Source organism: Myxocyprinus asiaticus, chromosome 34, assembly GCF_019703515.2.
Source record: "Myxocyprinus asiaticus isolate MX2 ecotype Aquarium Trade chromosome 34, UBuf_Myxa_2, whole genome shotgun sequence".
In the NCBI taxonomy this organism is placed as follows: Eukaryota; Metazoa; Chordata; class Actinopteri; order Cypriniformes; family Catostomidae; genus Myxocyprinus; species Myxocyprinus asiaticus.
The window spans coordinates 25,655,995-25,674,856 of record NC_059377.1 but is presented as its reverse complement, the minus strand read 5'-3'; the positions used below and the strand labels follow the sequence as shown (position 1 = coordinate 25,674,856).

General features: G+C 38.1%; 1 protein-coding gene across 4 annotated transcripts in view; it reads left to right on the top strand.

Moving 5' to 3' along the window:
* Positions 1-18,862, top strand: part of LOC127425343 (triple functional domain protein-like) — a 161,316-nt gene that overhangs the window by 132,667 nt on the left and 9,787 nt on the right. For all 4 annotated transcript variants that reach the window (XM_051671204.1, XM_051671203.1, XM_051671202.1 and 1 more), the window contains 15 exons: positions 47-290; positions 1,828-2,123; positions 3,199-3,369; positions 9,055-9,150; positions 9,272-9,420; positions 9,512-9,578; positions 9,686-9,789; positions 9,927-9,996; positions 10,089-10,178; positions 10,269-10,361; positions 10,464-10,514; positions 10,595-10,672; positions 14,589-14,780; positions 14,887-15,067; positions 17,845-18,584. In XM_051671204.1, coding sequence (XP_051527164.1) covers positions 47-290; positions 1,828-2,123; positions 3,199-3,369; positions 9,055-9,150; positions 9,272-9,420; positions 9,512-9,578; positions 9,686-9,789; positions 9,927-9,996; positions 10,089-10,178; positions 10,269-10,361; positions 10,464-10,514; positions 10,595-10,672; positions 14,589-14,780; positions 14,887-15,067; positions 17,845-18,584 — 2,622 coding nt within the window. The remainder of the gene's footprint in view (positions 1-46; positions 291-1,827; positions 2,124-3,198; positions 3,370-9,054; positions 9,151-9,271; positions 9,421-9,511; positions 9,579-9,685; positions 9,790-9,926; positions 9,997-10,088; positions 10,179-10,268; positions 10,362-10,463; positions 10,515-10,594; positions 10,673-14,588; positions 14,781-14,886; positions 15,068-17,844; positions 18,585-18,862) is intronic.

Sequence of the window (18,862 nt, the reverse complement as noted above, 5' to 3'; positions counted from 1 at the left end):
TGTGAAATTGTGTTTTAATTATTTTAATTATTTTTTATTTTTGTAGTTGTCTGGTGGCTGTGAGCTGACAGTGGTGATCCATGATTTTCTGGCCGGTAACAGTAATGAGCTGACTGTGCGTAGGGGCCAGACGGTGGAGGTACTGGAGAGGCTACACGATAAGCCCGATTGGTGCCTCGTGCGAACCACAGACCGTTCCCCTGCCCTGGAGGGTCTCGTGCCCTGTGCCATGCTCTGTATCGCCCACTCCCGGAGCAGCATGGAGATGGAGGGCATCTTTAACCACAAAGGTAGGCAAAAATCTGAAACACAGCCCAAAATGTTATCTAAAGATTTACAAAACTACATATTTAAATCGACTAGTCAGTGGGTTGTCTGAACGACTACTCTGTCTTTAGAAACCCTGTTTAATTATGCTGGTTAAGGCCGTGTCTTATCCGACATGTTTCTTAAGGGCTGTTCACACAGGACATGTTATTGCGTTTAGAAATAGTTTGATGTAGCGCAACAGAATGGAACAGAACTCAAGTGTCTTAAGACCCATTTTTAAAAGTTACATTATTTTCAGTTCAGTATTATTCAATTCTTGCAGTGGCCAAAGACATTTGTACAAGACCATATTCATTGTCTTGAAATGTATCATTGAAAGCAGTGGATTTGATATAATAATGCTGATTTGATAGCTCTGGTGCTGATGCTTTAAAGGGATAGTTCACCCAAAATGAAAAATTCTCCCATCATTTACTCACCCTCATGCCATCCCAGATATGTATGACTTTATTCTGCTGAACACAAACAAAGATTTTTAGAAGAATATCTCAGCTCTGTAGGTCCATACAATGCAAGTGAATGGGTACCAACATTTTGAAAACATAAAAGTAATCCATACAACTCCACTGGTTTAATACATGTCTTCAGAAATGATACGTTAGGTTTGTGTGAGAAACAGATCATTATTGTATCAGTCAGTCTTTTACTATATGCACTATATGCACGAAGAATGCAAATCGTCAAAAATATAAGAAGAATGTGGAAGAGAAAGTGGAAATTTAGAGTAAAAAAAATAAAAAATAAATAAAGTTAAAGTTTAACAATAAAGTTATACACATCTGGGATGGTACGAGGGTGATTAAAAGATTAGAGAATTTACATTTTTGGGTGAACTATCCCTTTAAATGGGATGAATTTAGAAATGCAACTTTACTGTTAGCATACCAAAACTCCATAGAAATTGTGTCTACATTTTTAAAGTATTGCCCCTGAAAATATTAAAGCAGAAGAAAAAACTCATTAGTCGAGTTGGCGACACTAGTCATCTACACTCCGGGTTTTGGAACGTGGAAGTAAACGTTTGCAGGGTAAACTTCGACAGCCGTGAATGGGAGATTGCAGCAAATATTATTTTAACTTACCCATTTGCTCCAAGACCAAAAGAAAAAAACACTATTACATTTGAATGACTTTCCAGAAGAGGAAAAAAATAGAGAGCGGAGGATTAAGCAGGTCAGATGGGAGATGCCGCCAAATTTATTGTCACTATCTCAGCAGCTGTAATCGAAACCCCCTCACAGCTCTGGTAATTTGTGTTTTAAAACTGATTCCAGGGTAGTATAACAATAAGCATAATGTTTTAAATTTACACTCAATATTAAAAAAATTTATAATATAATTTTTTTCCTAGATTTACACTGCTAAACAAGGTGCTAACACATCACAGTCTGTGAAAATGGTCTATTGTTGTTTATTCACAAAAGGTGTCTTCATAACTTTATCAAATAAAAATCACGATTTTCTCTTTTCCCTAAAAATCATGATTTCTTTTTCCAGACACTCTCTCAGTGTGCAGTAATGATGCCATTATGCCAGGCTCCTCTGCCACCCTGCAGCCAGGTCATGTGATGGGCTCCCAGAGTTCCCCTGGGCCCAAGCGGCCTGGCAACACATTAAGGAAATGGCTGACCAGCCCTGTGAGGAGACTCAGCAGCGGTAAAGCTGACGGCCATGTGAAGAAACTGGCTCACAAGCACAAGAAAAGCCGCGATGTCAGAAAGAGCGGCGATGCAGGCTCGCAGAAAGACTCTGACGACAGTGCTGCCACGCCACAAGATGAGACTCTTGAGGAGGTTTGTGCAGAGATCCTGTTTTATCTTCTCCCCCTCTTGCATACCTATTATCAATAGACATTTTTTCCATTTAGAGGTCATATGTGAACAGGACCTGGTGGCAAAATGCAGACAATTAAGGAGCTGCAACATTGACAGAAATATTCAGTATTGATGCTATTTCCGAACAAAGCCATAACATTAATGTTTCAGTGTATATTTATATAGGTGTAAGATGTAAGAAGTCTGCTGTCAAAGAATTTGTGCCAATCACAAAGTTTTGATGGAGATGATGCCTCCACACTGTCTTTCAGAGGCAGAAATAATCTATAATCTTCATTTAACTAGATAGAAAATGTAGCAAACATAAACAACATTGCATTTGTTCCAAATAATGGCTTCGACGTTTTACTAGAAGTAGCTTACTATATTTTTGCGTAGGTAATTTCTGGTAAATGACATCGGAGTTTTTTTTTATTTTTTTTACTGTATATACACAGTTTTGGTATGTGAATGTTAGCAAGACGAAAAGCACAGAAAGCATTACTGATGTGAATAACAGGTGCAGTACTTTACCGGAAAAGTTAAATTTGCACTTTTGCAGCAATTTAACAGGTTTCCTGCGTGAAAGTGGCAGTTGTTAGGGTGACTCCACCATTCTTTGTAGCTTAGTGCTGCTAGTTTTTTGTTCCTGGACTTTTGTTGCATTTTTTTCTTACTTTTTCCAAAGCTGTTCTTACTGAATCAGTTTACACTGGGGATGTTAATGAATAATCAATGATTGATTATTTGTCGTTAATAATTTATCGATTAAGTCTGTCAATTGTAGATTAATCAATTGCAGCACAAATGCATTCAGCAATCATGCCAGCAGATAGAGAAAAGACAGTCTATACAGTCATCCGCCACTAGAGGGTACACTGCCGCTTGCATGCTGTATGTTTATTTTTGTTATTGTTAATGATTAATAGATTTTCCTTTATTAACATTAACGATTGTCTTAACAAGTTTTTTAACCCTAGTTACACTTAATGTCATTATGCAGTTCTGTATATGTTAAATATTTTTCTCATTTTTACCCCCCAAAAATTCACAGAGAGTGCGTAATGAGGGCCTGAGCAGTGGCACCCTCTCCAAGTCATCATCATCGGGCATGCAAAGCTGTGGAGAGGAAGAGGGAGAGGAAGGTGCAGACACTGTACCTCTTCCTCCACCCATGGCCATCCAGCAGCACAGTCTCCTCCAGCCTGACGCACAGGATGACAAGGTGAGCTGACCCATGGCAGACCAGAGCCTGGGTGGGGCTGAGGATGAATGAAGGGGGGGACGGTTGATGCGAGTGAGATTCTCTAGGCAGTAAGGTTTTTTTTTCTTTTTTGGTTTTGTTCAGTGCCACCTGTCCAAAGCGACCTTTAAACCTCAACCTGGTTAGAGAACCTCAAACTCGTTCAAAGTTTCTCTGTGCCGAAGCCTTTAAAGGAATAATTCACGCAAAAATGAAAATTGTCTCATCATTTACTCACCCTCATGCGATCCTAGATGTGTATAACTTACTTTCTTATGCTGAATACAAATGGATTTTTAGAAGAATATTTCGGCTCTTTTGGGCCTTACAATGCAAGTGAATGTGACCAAACCTTTGAAGTTCCAAAAATCACGTAAATGCCACATAAAAGTAATCCATAAGACACCAGTGGTTAAATCCATATCTTCAAAAGGGATGTGATAAATCTATTTCTCACCCTATTTCACAAGTCCTTTTTTACTATAAATCTCCACTTTCACATTCTTTCGCGTTTTAAAAGAAAAAATTTTACTTAAATATTGATCTATTTCTCATCCAAACATATTGTATCTTTTTTTGAAGATATGGATTTAACTACTGGTGTCTTATGAATTACTTATATGTGGCGCTTATGAGATTTTGGGTGCTTCAAAGGTCTGGTTACATTCACTTGCATTGTAAGGACCAACAGAGCTGAGATTTTCTTCTAAAAATCTTTGTTTGTGTTCAGCAGAAGAAAGTCATACACATCTGGGATGGCATGAGGGTGTGTAAATGATGAGAGAATTTTCATTTTTGGGTGAACTATTCCTTTTCCTAAAAACTGGTTTATGCAGTCTTAACTTTCACTTTCAGTTTTATATTTCCAGCTAGATAGACTATTTAATTTGATATTCTATTGATTACAATGCATACATTTGTAAATCTGTTTCTCTCATCATATTTAAAAATGTTGAACTTGAAATTAGAATCTTGTGGGATATCTAGAGAGACAAACAAGTCATTAATAATAGTAATTGCTCAGCGCCAAAACAGGTAGATTATTCAACCTGTAAAAAAAAATTCCTGTCTTTTATATAACTGTCACAATATTATGAAATGCTCCAGTTATAGCTGGGCTCATCCTTGCTCAAGAACAGCTTGTGACACTAATTTTTTTTTTCCCCTCTTTTGTTTTGTTTGGGCTGTATTGTTTGCCATAGCATTACGTTGATTTGTGTCCTGTCTTTGTTTTATCTCAGTTTCCATATCTCTCCATCTGACTCCTCCCTTTCTGGTCTCCCTCCTTTCATATTATTTCTCATTGCTTTCTTTTCCCATAACAACAGGCTTATCAAAAGTCCTGAGACCCCCTTTCTTTCTACTTTGATTTGCTGTCAGTTTTGGTTCTTTTGTCAGTAGAGATTTAGAAGCCGACCACTTCCTGAGAATCTCTGTAGACTTCCTGTTTGAAGTAGTGCTGTCTAAAAGCAGATCCCTCTTTTTGGTTTGATTTTGTTTTTCCACTTTCATCTAGACAAGATTTCCTCTTTCTATTGTTTAAATCTTTCTGATTTAAACTTAGAAGCTCAAAATGCCCTTATTCATCCTTTTCATTTTTTTTCTTTCTCATAATTTTTTTACTTTTAAAGTTTATATTTATGATTTAGTCCCACATATATATTTTCTACCTTAAATTGATTGTCATTCAATCTGCGTCCTCCTAATGTGTTGGTTTTTCGATCAAACTGGGTTCCTCAAACGGCGAAATGCAGCTTCAGAGTTTCACAGAACACGTGATGTAAGGAGGGGAAATGTGCGGAAGGTGTATTTAAACATCAGGGACCAGTGTTCGGGTAGAAAGAGGGTCATGTGCCTTACAATGACTCTGAATCTCAGAAACCACCCTCACTCTTTACCCCTTTAACCAACTGTCCAAACCCCACTCATTCACACCCCTCCTCCCTCCCCACTGTGCTTATCCTCTCATTATCCACTCTGCTGTCTGATTGGCCTGTAAAAGCTAAGCAGACCTGAGGCCACTCCCAGACACAAATTGGAAAGTCTGGAAGGCACAGCCAAGGGTGAGACTTTCTGCTGGATTTCCCTCTATTTCTATTTGAACTTGTCTGATTGCCAGTTTTGAAAGAGCCTAAAGTAAAAAAAAAAAACACTCAGGTGTTTCAAATCTCAGCTGAAGTGTGTCGAGCATCAAACTATTGTCAACCTGAAGTCTTTGGTTCATAATGCCAAAAAGAGGACATTATGGTTAAGTGGGGTTTGATTTGTTGGGAGATTTAAAGGGATAGTTCACCCAAAAATGAAAATTATGTAATTTACTCTTATGTTGTTTCAAGCCCATATGACTTTCTTCTGCACAACACAAAAGGAGAAATTTTGAAGAATGTCTTCACTGATTTCAATAGAATGGCATTTGATAGTGACTCACTTTAAAAGGTGCACTCAGTAATTTTTTTTCCTCATTTAAAAAAGATTTACCTCTGAAGAAACGAATTGTAATTTTGAAATACTGTATATAGATATAATCATGAGCACTCGCATGAGATAAATACTCCAGTCACCTTATAAAAGCTGTTTTAATCTACATGGAGAGGGTCCCCTCATGGGGGCTGCCATGTTAGAAGCACATGACCAGCCGAATACTACTTGCTTATTCTCATTATAAAATTAAATTAATGTTACTGGAGACTTTCACTCATGGATTAAATTAATCATGGCTGACTTTCAATAGTGAATTTCTACAAAGACATTGGTAAATGAAAACTATTGTTTTGAATGATGCCTCATCCACACTGCTAGGTGTCAGTGTAATTCCGAGATGTCATATTCAAAAAATTTCTGAGTGTACCTTTAAATCATAAAGAAGGAGCAAAAGGTGTCATAAAAGTAGTGACAGGGTTTTTATTTTTTAGGTGAATATTTATCCTTAAGCTTTTTTTTTTTTTTTTTTTTAAGACTTCTCGTTGGAATATTTGATTCTGATTGGTCAGTCGCTGCATTGAACAGTCAATATTTGTGTATAATGACTGTAAAGCCATACCCGTGCTCAGGGGCTGTTCTAGGTATTCAGGGCTTAGCCCAGATCTCTGTGGATACGTATGGGGCCATCCTTTGTTGAAGTATCGGAAGATAATACACTTTACAATAAAAGTCTTTGAGATGTTATATATATATATATATATATATATATATATATATATATATATATAGAGCAAAACTTTAAATATTACTGAAACTAAATAACTTTTGTCTTAGTTTCAGATACGCTTGAAGATTAGAAATTGTGTGCTTTTAAAAGTATGTACTTTAAAATGTGAGTTAAAAAAACAATATATTGACCCTTTTGGCTTTACATAGTTCGACGCACATAGTGTACAATTGACAGTTTTATATAATTGATTCGTAGGCTTTTTAACTTTAATTTAGAAGATAGCAGGCTGTAAATAGGCTAAAATATGTACTTATGAGGAAAAAATAGTGCTAGATTTGCCAAAGTTTGTGAGGTTAATGGCATGATGTTTAAATAAGAGTTTTACAAAAAAACACAAATGTCCTGGCTCGTGACTTAAAGGTCGCAAAATCCTTGAGCACATCTGTATATATATTACTCTTTGTTTTCAGAGTTATAAATCTAAATATTTGGTACTTACTGCGTAAGAAACATAGTTTCCAAAATCTCACCACGACAGGAATGTTGACCAGGCACAAAGCCGCAATCACGTGTTGTGAGAGTGCTATTTGTACAGCTATCAGCTCAGCTGATTGTTTGGCTGCAGGTAATCACAGCCGTGCTGATATATGGACAATGCAGCACAATTCTGAGTGTGATATTGCTTATTTGCAAGTAAATAAGTAAGTAGGGAAAAACTAAGGAATGTCTAAAAATAAAATGCTCTTGTGTGTGGAACTACTTTCTTACGCCACAGGATCTGTCATTGCTAGTTTGAAAGATGTGCCCAATCCTCCATTACTAATTCAAAAACCGCACTTAAGAACTAGAAAGGACAGCTTGGGCTGTTTCTAACAAGTTTTTGGAGAAACAAGGATGTGTGTTTATGAGAGAGAGAGAGACTGAGTGTGTTATTACCTTGCAGTGATGAACAGGAATGCTGCAGCTGTTAGTTTAACTCTATTCCTCAGCTGTAGTGTGATAGTAATCCGCTCTGATCGTGGAGTGATGCTACCATACGTGCTTCCTGAATTAAACTACGAGTATTTCAGTCACATTCAAGTGTTTTCTTGTGAAACCCTTATTTTGTTGTGTACTTGTGATGTTAATTTAGTGAATGTAGAAGGTTTATTTTTTTCATAGAGTGGTGAGGTGTGGCTCATAAAAGTGCTGGTGTTTACATTTTCTTTTATGGCTTCCTTTGACTGTATGTACTGGTAGCGACAGTAATCTGGGACACTTTATCTTGCAGTTGTTTGAAAATCATGACCAGGTCATTCTCAAAGATGTCACCCAGGTTGGATATTCCTCTTTCTTTCAGTTTCGGCAAGAGAAAAGGTTTTTTGTTGATGGTGAACATATTATTATTCCATAATGGTGTCAAAAGTGATGGTGAGGGATTATAATGGAAGAGATTGTTAACTTTCCACCAGGTTACTAGTGTTGTGTTAATGGTAAGAAATGTAAAGCAACTATGTTTCTTAATGGATTTGTCAAGAAAAAGGATGTTTCTTAGTGGTATTTCTTGGATTATTGATTGTTCTATGTCTTTCCTTGCTAGATTTGTATCACTGGACCAATGTTTGACATACTGTAATTGAATGGCTAAGAAATAATAGTTAAAATGCAGTGCATTGAGTCCTTCAAGAGATTTGGGTTTCTGTAAAGTAGTTAGTTTGATTCTAGGTTTCTTCCCTTTCCAGTAAAATGTATTAATTATGGAATTAAGAGAGGAGAGCCAGCCTGGAGGTGGATAAACTGGCATCATGGAAAATAAATAATTAATTTTAGGTAAGATATTCATTGTAACTGCAGATATTCTGCCCATTATGGAGATGGAAAACTTATTACATCTTTCCAGGTCATCTTTGATTGTCTTAAGCAAAGTTGAGCTTGAAAAGTTTGTTGAGATTTGATGAGATATGGATTCCGAGATACTTAAGAGAACTGACTGATTTCTTAAAGGGAAATTTCCAGATCCCAGCATCTCATTTAAGTGTTGTCAGAGGCAGAATCTCAGATTTTGACCAATTGATAGAATAATAGATTATACACAAATTCAACTCAGATCAACATTTTATGTCCTTGTATTTATATACAGTATTTGGTAAGTATCCATGTTATAAGCAGGATACCGTACAATCAGCTGGTCATTATTGCAAAATAAAACAGACTGGCTTTAAATTTTTCCTTGCTTAGAAATTTGTACAGTATATGAACCAGAGACTGCTTGCGAGTGCATATTTTGCACTTATTCACAATGGTGTGATGCCAGACACATGATAATATTAGTGTTAGTAATGGATGCCATCAAGATAACGCAGTTTATTATAAGCTGAACATTTTATAAACGTCCTTGAGCAAAGAGAATGAAGATAAGCTAGGACATGAATACATGCCTGAATGAATCCTGATTACAGTTGAGCTCCATATGGTTAATTTGTCCTGTGTCATTCAGTCTTGCTTTTTTCCTTCTTTCACTGTCTTTATCTCTGCAGACCTCTTCCCGTCTCTCTGTCCGTCCCTCCAGTTCTGAAACCCCCAGTGCTGCAGAGTTGGTCAGTGCCATTGAAGAGCTGGTCAAAAGCAAGATGGTAAGAATTTCACACAATACTGTATGTGTGGATCTAGCCCTACTCTAAACATCTGTATAGGGCACATAAAGCAGAATTTGAGTACTCTGTGGGTAATTGTCAGTGTCTCATGTCCACACAGGCTCTGGAGGACAGGCCCAGCTCTCTGTGTGTGGAGCAGGGGGACAGCAGCAGCCCCTCTTTCAACCCCTCTGACAACTCCCTTCTCTCCTCCTCTTCCCCGATTGATGAAATGGAGGAACGCAGGACCGGCTCCCTCAAGAGACGCCAGTATGTCACTAGTGCTAATGCTGCTTCATCCTCCTTATTGTCTCATTCACAGTCAGTCTCGGTAACACCTGTTCTCTCTCTCTGTGTTTAGTTATGTGCTGCTGGAACTGGTTGAGACAGAGAGGGACTATGTGAGGGATCTTAGTTTGGTTGTTGAGGTGAGTGAATTTTCTGCTAACTGGAGGCAGAGATACAGAGAGTGATTATATGGCTAGCTCTGAAGTCCATCCTGTCCCTGATGTGATGCTGGGTGTGTGTCTGGCAGGGCTACATGACCAGGATGAGGGAAGACGGAGTCCCAGATGATATGAAAGGCAAAGATAAGATTGTATTTGGCAACATCCAGCAGATATATGACTGGCACAAAGAGTAAGTATACACAGTGTGGTGTTTTTATTTAATTTTTTATTTTATGATAAACAGACATATTGGCTGAACTAGACATTGGCCAATAATGAATAAATCAAATTTTCCGTTAGTATTAACTATAATCTCTGATGGTTAAGTTTCTTTCTGGGAGAGCTTGAGAAGTGCCTTGAAGACCCTGACCGACTAGGCCCACTCTTCGTCAAACATGTATGTTTCCCCCCTTTATAAATACAAATTGAAAGAAACTTGCTCATCTTCTATAATATAATATTTTGTTTTTTAACTCTTGTGTATTTCAGGAACGGAGGCTGCACATGTACATTGTTTACTGCCAGAACAAACCCAAATCTGAACACATTGTCTCAGATTACTTCAACACTTATTTTGAGGTGTGTAACTGAAACCTTCAGTCTGATTTTAATGTTGCACTATGCATTTAAGCCTGTTATACATTTATACATTTACTTATGTTCTTGCAGGATCTGAAGCAGCGTCTGGGTCACAGGCTTCAGATCACAGATCTCCTCATTAAACCTGTGCAGAGAATCATGAAGTACCAGCTGCTGTTGAAGGTTTGTCTATCCAGTCAACTGCAGTCTCACCCTTTCACACTGACTATCAGAGCTGTTAGTCTGGACATGGTTCTGACAATATTTCTTTTTCTTTGTTTCTAGGATTTTCTAAAATTCTCAAAGAAAGCTGGACTTGAATCACTAGAATTGGAGGTTAGATGTTTTATTGTATTTATTTTATTTTTTTATAGTCTTGGAATATGTGTTCATACTGTGACGTTATTGTGTTGTAGAAAGCAGTTGAGGTCATGTGCATTGTACCAAAAAGATGCAACGACATGATGAATGTTGGGCGACTCCAGGGATTTGATGTAAGATACTTTGTTACTTTTATGTGGTGGGCAATGAAACTACTTGCTGATGTAAATTCATGTAATTAACTTATTTGATCTGTATTTGACACCAAGGTTATTTTTTTTTTATTTATTTTTTTTTGTAAGCACAAATTTCAAATTTGCTTTAAATTTCTGTTTTGTTTTAGTTCATTTCAGCAATTAATTGTTAGTTTCAATTTCAAAATTATCAAAGCCTCACGATACGATACAAGCACCCACAAATATTTCGCTCAGACTTATTCAAGGATTCAACATAAATTAGTCTTTTAAATCATAAATACCACAAAAGTGTCTGACATTGGCAACAAAAAGCAGAGCTCTATGTAACTTAAACTAAAGCACTGCATTTAATTTGTTTGATTATTGAGAAAAACTAATATGAATTCACAATTTTCATGTTTTTCTTGAGAAAATAAGTTTGTCTACACACTAGTCATTTATATTTGTATAGCACTTTACACAATACACATAGTTTCAAAGCAGCTTTATAGAAAATCATGCCTTGTTGTTTGAAAGCCCCCTGTGAACAAGCTGAAGTGACTAGCAAGGAAAAAAACTCCTTTCAATGTTATTTACTGGTGAAAAAAACAACAACTTGAGAGGAACCTGACCTCTGGTTTTACGATATATGTACATAATCCAAAATTATTTAACGGCTTAAGCAAAATCTATCGGTACACGGCACCTCTTCCCCCTGTATCACTTTGCATGTAAACTTTATCGGTATTATTATTAGCTTATAACTTGTGTGCAAGTGTTGTTCTCAAAGCTGTTTACATTTCAAAAAGCAGATAATTATAAGTCTCATGTAATAGCGGTTTCTTACGTTGACGGTTTTTTGAATAATCTGTTTTTTGATAGTTATGACTCATAACTTATGAGCGTCTTGCTGTGCATGTCACGCTCCGTGTCGGCTGGGAGAGGCAGCTGTTAAACTTATTGATGCTGTTTCTGCAGTGATGTCGGCATAAATAAAACTACATGTTTGATGTATTGTAGCACCAGGACATTACACCATTGTTTGTCAAATTCGACAAGCTGAACCGCTACATTACAATCTACTTGCCGTTTGCCATCGATCTTCTCGCCTATGTACTGGAAGTGTGTTGCTCGGTTTTCCTGTGAGCGCTCGGCACCGCCTCTCCGGGGAGGAGACTGTTCCGCAGCTGTCAATATTGCACTGATTGGGTTTAATTAAACTAAAATATGCTTGTATGTATCGTACGATACATATGGTATTGTATAGTCAGCGTTGTATCATACGATACAATGCGATACAATATTTTTTTACACCCCTATATATATATATATATATATATATATATATATATATATATATATATATATATATATATATATAGATAGATAGATAGATAGATATTTGCAAAGTGGTAAGAAAATGAACCCTTTGGAATTACCTGCATTTATGTATAAATTTGTCTTCAAATCTGGTTTGATCTTCATCTAAGTTACAATAATGAACTAAGCACAATCTGTTTTAACTAATAACACACAAATTGTATTGTTCTTGAACATATTGAATACATACTTCAAACATTCACAGCATAGGTTGGAAAAAGTATGTGAACCCCTAGGCTAATGAGGTCAACAAATGCTAATTACAGTTGAAGTCAGAAGTTTACATACACTTAGGTTGAAGTCATTAAAACTCAATTTTATACCACTCCACAGATTTCATATTAGCAAACTATAGTTTTGGCAAGTCATTTAAGACATCTACTTTGTGCATGACACAAGTAATTTTTCCAACTATTGTTTACAGACAGATTGTTTTACTTTTAATTGATTATATCACAATTCCAGTAGGTCAGAAGTTTACATACACCAAGTTAACTCTGCCTCCACAAGTCTGGTTCATCCTTGGGAGCAATTTCCAAATGCCTGAAGGTACCACGTTCATCTATACAAACAATAGTATGCAAGTATAAACACCATGGGACCACACAGCCATCGCTCAGGAAAGAGACGCATTCTGTCTCTTATGGGGCTTTTCCACTGCACGGTACGGCTTGACTCGACTCTGCTCGCTTTTTGGGGGTTTTCCATTGTGGATAGTACCTGGTACCTGGTATTTTTTTTAGTACCACCTCGGTAGATATTCCAAGTAAGCCGAGCCGATACTAAATGTGGCGATGGAACTATGATGATCAGCCTATAATCCCACCCACGTTGAGGCTGCACTAAACTGCAGTGGAAAAGCAAGTTCAGAAAAGTAAAGTGAGTCGATTCGAACCGTAACGTGCAGTGGAAAAGTGCCACTAGAGATGAACGTAGTTTGGTGCGAAAAGTGCAAATCAATCTCAGAACAACAGCAAAGGACCTTGTGAAGATGCTGGAGGAAACTGGTAGACAAGTATCTATATCCACAGTAAACCGAGTCCTATATCGACATAACCTGAAAGGCTACTCAGCAAGGAAGAAGCCACTGCTCCAAAACCACCATAAAAAAGCCAGACTACAGTTTGAAAGTGCACATGGGGACAAAGATCTTACTTTTTGGAGAAATGTCCTCTGGTCTGATGAAAAAAAAATTGAACTGTTTGGCCAAAATGACCATCGTTATGTTTGGAGGAAAAAGGGTGAGGCTTGTAAGCCAAAGAACACCATCCCAACCATGAAGTATGAGGGTGGCAGCAACATGTTTTAGGGGTGCTTTGCTGCAGGAGGGGAATGGTGCACTTCACAAAATAGATGGCATCATGAGGAAGGAAAATTATGCGGATATATTGAAGCAAGACATCAGCCAGGAAGTTAAAGCTCAGTTGCAAATGGGTCTCCCAAATGGACAGTGACCCCAAGCATACCTCCGAAGTTGTGGTAAAATGGCTTGGGGACAACAAAGGTATTGGAGTGGCCATCACAAAGCCCTGACCTCAATATTAAAGAAAATTTGTGGGCAGAACTGAAAAAGTGTGTGCGAGCAAGGATGCCTACAAACCTGACACAGTTACACCAGTTCTCTCTGTAGGAATGGGCCAAAATTCCAGCAACTTAATGTGAGAAGCTTGTGGAAGGCTACCCAAATGTTTGACCCAAGTTAAACGATTTAAAGGCAATGCTACCAAATAACAACAAAGTGTATGTAAACTTCTGACCCACTGGGAATGTGATGAAAGAAATAAAAGCTGAAATAAATCATTCTCTCTACTATTATTCTGACATTTCACATTCTTAAAATATAGTAGTGATCCTAACTGACCTAAGACAGGAAATGTATTTGGTAAGGTGTATGTAAATTTCTGACTTCAACGGTAGAGTCAGGAGTTGGCAAACCTGGCATCCAATTAATGAAATGAGATTGGAGATGTGGGTTAGAGCTACTTAAAAAGCACTCAAGCATTTTGAGATTGCTATTCACAAGAAGCACTTGCTGACGTAGACAATGCCTCACAAAAAAAAAGAGATCTCAGAAGGCCTACAGTCAAGAATGGTTGCTTTGCATAAAGCTGGAAAGGGTTACAAAGTTATCTCGAAGAGCTTAGATATTCATCTGTCCACAGTTATACAAATTGACTGTAAATGGAGACAATTTAATACTGTGCCTACTCTCCCTAGAAGTGGCCGTCCAGCCTAGATGACTAAATTTAATCTAAATGGTTTTGATTATTTCAATTAAATGTATATTTTTATCCAAATTTTTTATTTTTATTACATTACTAAATTATATATATATATATATATATATATATATATATATATATATATATATATATATTATTATTATTATTATTATTATTTTTTATTTTTTTGGGGGGGTCTAAGATTTAGTTTTACGATGCAACCCTGTTTGACACATTCATCTAAATGACACTCTCTCTCTCTCTCTCTCTCTCTCTCTCTCTCTCTCTCTCTCTCTCTCTCTCTCTCTCAGGGTAAGATCATCGCTCAGGGCCGTCTCCTCCTGCAGGACACCTTCATGGTGGCTGAACCGGATGGAGGTTTGCTGAACACGATGAAGGAGAGAAGAGTCTTCCTCTTTGAGCACATTGTCATCTTCAGTGAACCTTTAGATAAAAAGAGAGGCTTCTCAATGCCTGGCTACCTGTACAAATACAGCATTAAGGTACAGACAGTCTCATTTGTGTGTTTTTTGGGGATATGGCTTTGTCGCATTAATTTATAAATTGAAGACTTAATAAAGAAAGTTAATAAAAAATGCTTGTATGTAGATGAGCTGTCTGGAGCTGGAGGATATTGTAGATGGGGACCCCTGTAAGTTCGCACTTAACTCCAGAATGTCTAACGGCAGCACAGAGGCCTTTATCCTGCACTCAAGCCACCCTGGAGTTCGACAGGTCTGGATCCTGCAGATCACTCAGATCCTGGAGAGTCAACGCAATTTTCTCAATGGTATGACAACTATTAACAACATTTATTCTGCTTGTTTTGTATAGCACATAGCACCTTTCCAGATATTAAAAAATTAACACATTCTGCAGAACAGGGCTCCAGACTAAAGAAATGACTAAAGAGCCATTGGCTCCTAAACTGAAACATTTAGGAGCCAAATGGCTGTTTTCCACATCTAAATTGATTGATTTAGATTGTTGTTCAAAAACAAGATAGAATGCCAAAGAAAAGACAGCTGATAACTCATTAATCGGGTGTTTAATATACAGTATATAGGCCTACTGTATAGTTGAGTGCACAAATTTGCATTCCCCTTTTGTCTCATAAGTTTTCACATACCTTTCAGAATTTATAAAAATATAAGAGATAAAAGATTTTTTTTTTTTATTTAGTACTGCCCTTCAGAATCTACATAACAGGTATTTACATAAAGTATAATATGCATATAGTAGTGTGTTGCCTACTTTGCACCTTGTGTAATAGTTGTGTATGAGTCCCTCAATGGTCCTACGTATCAAAAGCTGGATCTTGCATCATAAATAAGTAAATAATATAAATACTGTGTATGGGAGTGCTTATATTAAATTAATTTAATATATTATACATATACGTATGTATATATGTATGTATATACACTGGCAGCCAAAAGTTTGGAAAAATATACTTTTATTCACCAAAGTAGTGTTCAACAGATCACAATGTATAGTCAGGACATTAATAACGAGAAAAATGTATATTACAATTTGAAAAAAAAAAAAATTCAGAACTTCTTAAACTACTTCAAAGAGTTCTCATCAAAAAAATCTTCTACGTGCAGCAATGACAGCTTTGCAGATCCTTGGCTGTCAGTTTGTCCAGATTCTCAGGTGACATTTCACCCCACGCTTCCTGTAGCACTTGCCATAGATGTGGCTGTCTTGTCGGGCACTTCTCACACACCTTACAGTCTAACTGATCCCACAAAATCTCAATGGGGTTAAGATCCATAACACTCTTTTCCAGTTATCTGTTGTCCAATGTCTGTGTTTCTTTGCCCACTCTAACCTTTTCTTTTTGTTTTTCTGTTTCAAAAGTGGCTTTTTCTTTGCAATTCTTCCCATAAGGCCTGCACCCCTGAGTCTTCTCTTTACTGTTGTACATGAAACTGGTGTTGAGCGGGTAGAATTCAATGAAGCTGTCAGCTGAGGACATGTGAGGCGTCTATTTCTCAAACTAGAGTCTCTGATGTACTTATCCTCTTGTTTAGTTGTACATCTGGCCTTCCACATCTCTTTCTGTCCTTGTTAGAGCCAGTTGTCCTTTGTCTTTGAAGACTGTAGTGTACACCTTTGTATGAAATCTGCAGTTTTTTGGCAGTTTCAAGCATTGTAAAGCCTTCATTCCTCAAAACAATGATTGACTGACAAGTTTCTAGAGAAAGCTGTTTCTTTTTTGCCATTTTTGACCTGATATTGACCTTAAGACTTGCCAGTCTATTGCATACTGTGGCAACTCAAACACAAAGACAATATTAAGCTTCATTTAATGAACCAAATAGCTTTCAACTGTGTTTGATTTAATGGCAAGTGATTTTCTAGTACCAAATTAGCAATTTAGCATGATTACTCAAGTATAAGGTGTTGGAGTGATGGCTGCTGGAAATGGGGCCTGTCTAGATTTGATCAAAAATTACTTTTTTTCAAATAGTGATGGTGCTGTTTTTTACATCAGTAATGTTCTGACTATACGTTGTGATCAGTTGAATGCCACTTTGGTGAATTAAAGTACCAATTTACTTCCGAAACAGCGAAATCTGTACATTATTCCAAACTTTTGGCCACCTGTGTGTGTGTGTGTGTGTGTGTGTGTGTGTGCGTGTGCGTGCGTGTGTGTATGTGTGTGTGTGTGTGTGTGTATATATATATATATATATATATATATATATATATATATATATATATATATATATATATAATGAAAACATCTTAGTCTTTACTGTTATCAATGGCCCAGACACAAAGACTACAAGAGTGCAAATTGAATGAAATCCCAGATGCAGTTTGTTATGCTACTCCAATCCCAAATAATAGTAACCAGGAAAAAAAGAAAAAAGATTTGGTACATAACACGGGACTTTTAATTATAAACAAGCCCGAAATACACACGGGACTACTATTTTGAAATGTCTGCACTCCCAGTTGTGAACTCACTGATGGCTGATTCACTGAGAAAGCGACTTGAATTGAAACCGCTAACCTGAGATCCTGAGTTCATACGAGCTATTATCGGGTGATTTATTATAAAGACCTGGTTCAAAAGAGTCATTTGTTCACGATTCGGACATCATGGCTCGCGCTGTGTTTGTTGTTGCATGCAGCCAGTGAGCTCATGTCATCAACAGAAAGGGTGAAAAGCGGCACGAGACACACTGGCACTCTAAAGATGTATTCAGTATCTTACAAGATATCTGAAGAAACCGCATATGAAAGCACACATCCCGACTGTCGCTAATGGCGACTAGATTATACATTATTTTTGCAATAATTTATTTTGGGTCGCATTTGCGATCATTTTAGTCTCAGTCAGGAGCCCTGAGAAACATCAAAATATTAAACCTAACACACAAAAATTAAGATTTTGGAACTGATAATGAAGAGGGAACAACCACTTCTGTTAGTTGGCAAAACTGGCACAGTTTTTGGCTGATAATCCCAAAATGGCCAAATATCTTTCAGTGGTGCAGATTTTAGCTAGTTCAATAAAATGAGCTCTGTCCTTTCTGCTGGTCTCTCTTCCAGCGCTTTCATCTACTCTAGAGTACCAGAGGAACCATGTGGAGGGACCTGGTGTCTCAGGCAGCTGTGTTCAGGCTGGAGGAACGCCGGCTGGGTCGAGTTCGGGTTCCCGCTCCCGTCCCTCCCGTATCCCCCAGCCCTCACGCCTGCCTCAGCCCCTCCGTCATCACTCTCCCGCCCTGGGGGCCGGAGGCCACGAGCTTGACAGCCCAGACAAAATATCAGGTATGTCCCCAAGACCTCTCTCTAGGGGTCTCTCACCCTCTAGCACCACAGAGCCCGGAGACCCCTCTGAATTGAAGGTTCCTGGGAGCCCTCATCCAAAACAGACTGACTCTACAGAAAGTGCTTCCAAAGAGAGCAGGGATGGAGCCGCCCCAGCCCAGATACCTCGTGCCACCGTGGCCCCACTCGCTCTGGTTAAACCCAGGCCTGGCACTGTCTCACCAATGGCTTCCCCACTTGCCACACCGGCTTTTAAAGACTCCATCCCACCATGCAGTCCTGGGCCAAAGACGGGTGGCACCTCCACCCCTTCTTCCAACTCCTTCTGGAGCTCCATACCCGGCTCCCCTGCCAGCAGGCCTGGTTCCTTCACCTTCCCTGGGGAAACGTGTGACTCGCTGGGCCGACAGAATCAGAACCAAAATCACTGGCATTCCACTCACAGTAAAGATGCAGACCGCATGAGCACCTGCTCTTCTACCAGTGAGCAATCTGTCCAGTCCACACAGAGCAACGGGGTAAGAGACTCTCTCCAGTATCCCGGCCGACAATAGCCTTCAGCTGAACTCTGCTCCTGTTTTCCCTCATGAATGACTCTCTAACCCACCTGGATTCTGTCTGATTTCTGCCTCTCCTAACCTGGTTTCTACTTTGTGGATCTCCAACAAATCCTTGCTCTGCATCTCCAAAATCTAACCCAGTTCTGCTTCCAGCCAAATACTAACTTTCTGAAGTTGTAAAACAAGAAAAAGATTTTCCCTTCTTTAAAAAAACATAATCACTCAAGCAACATTCT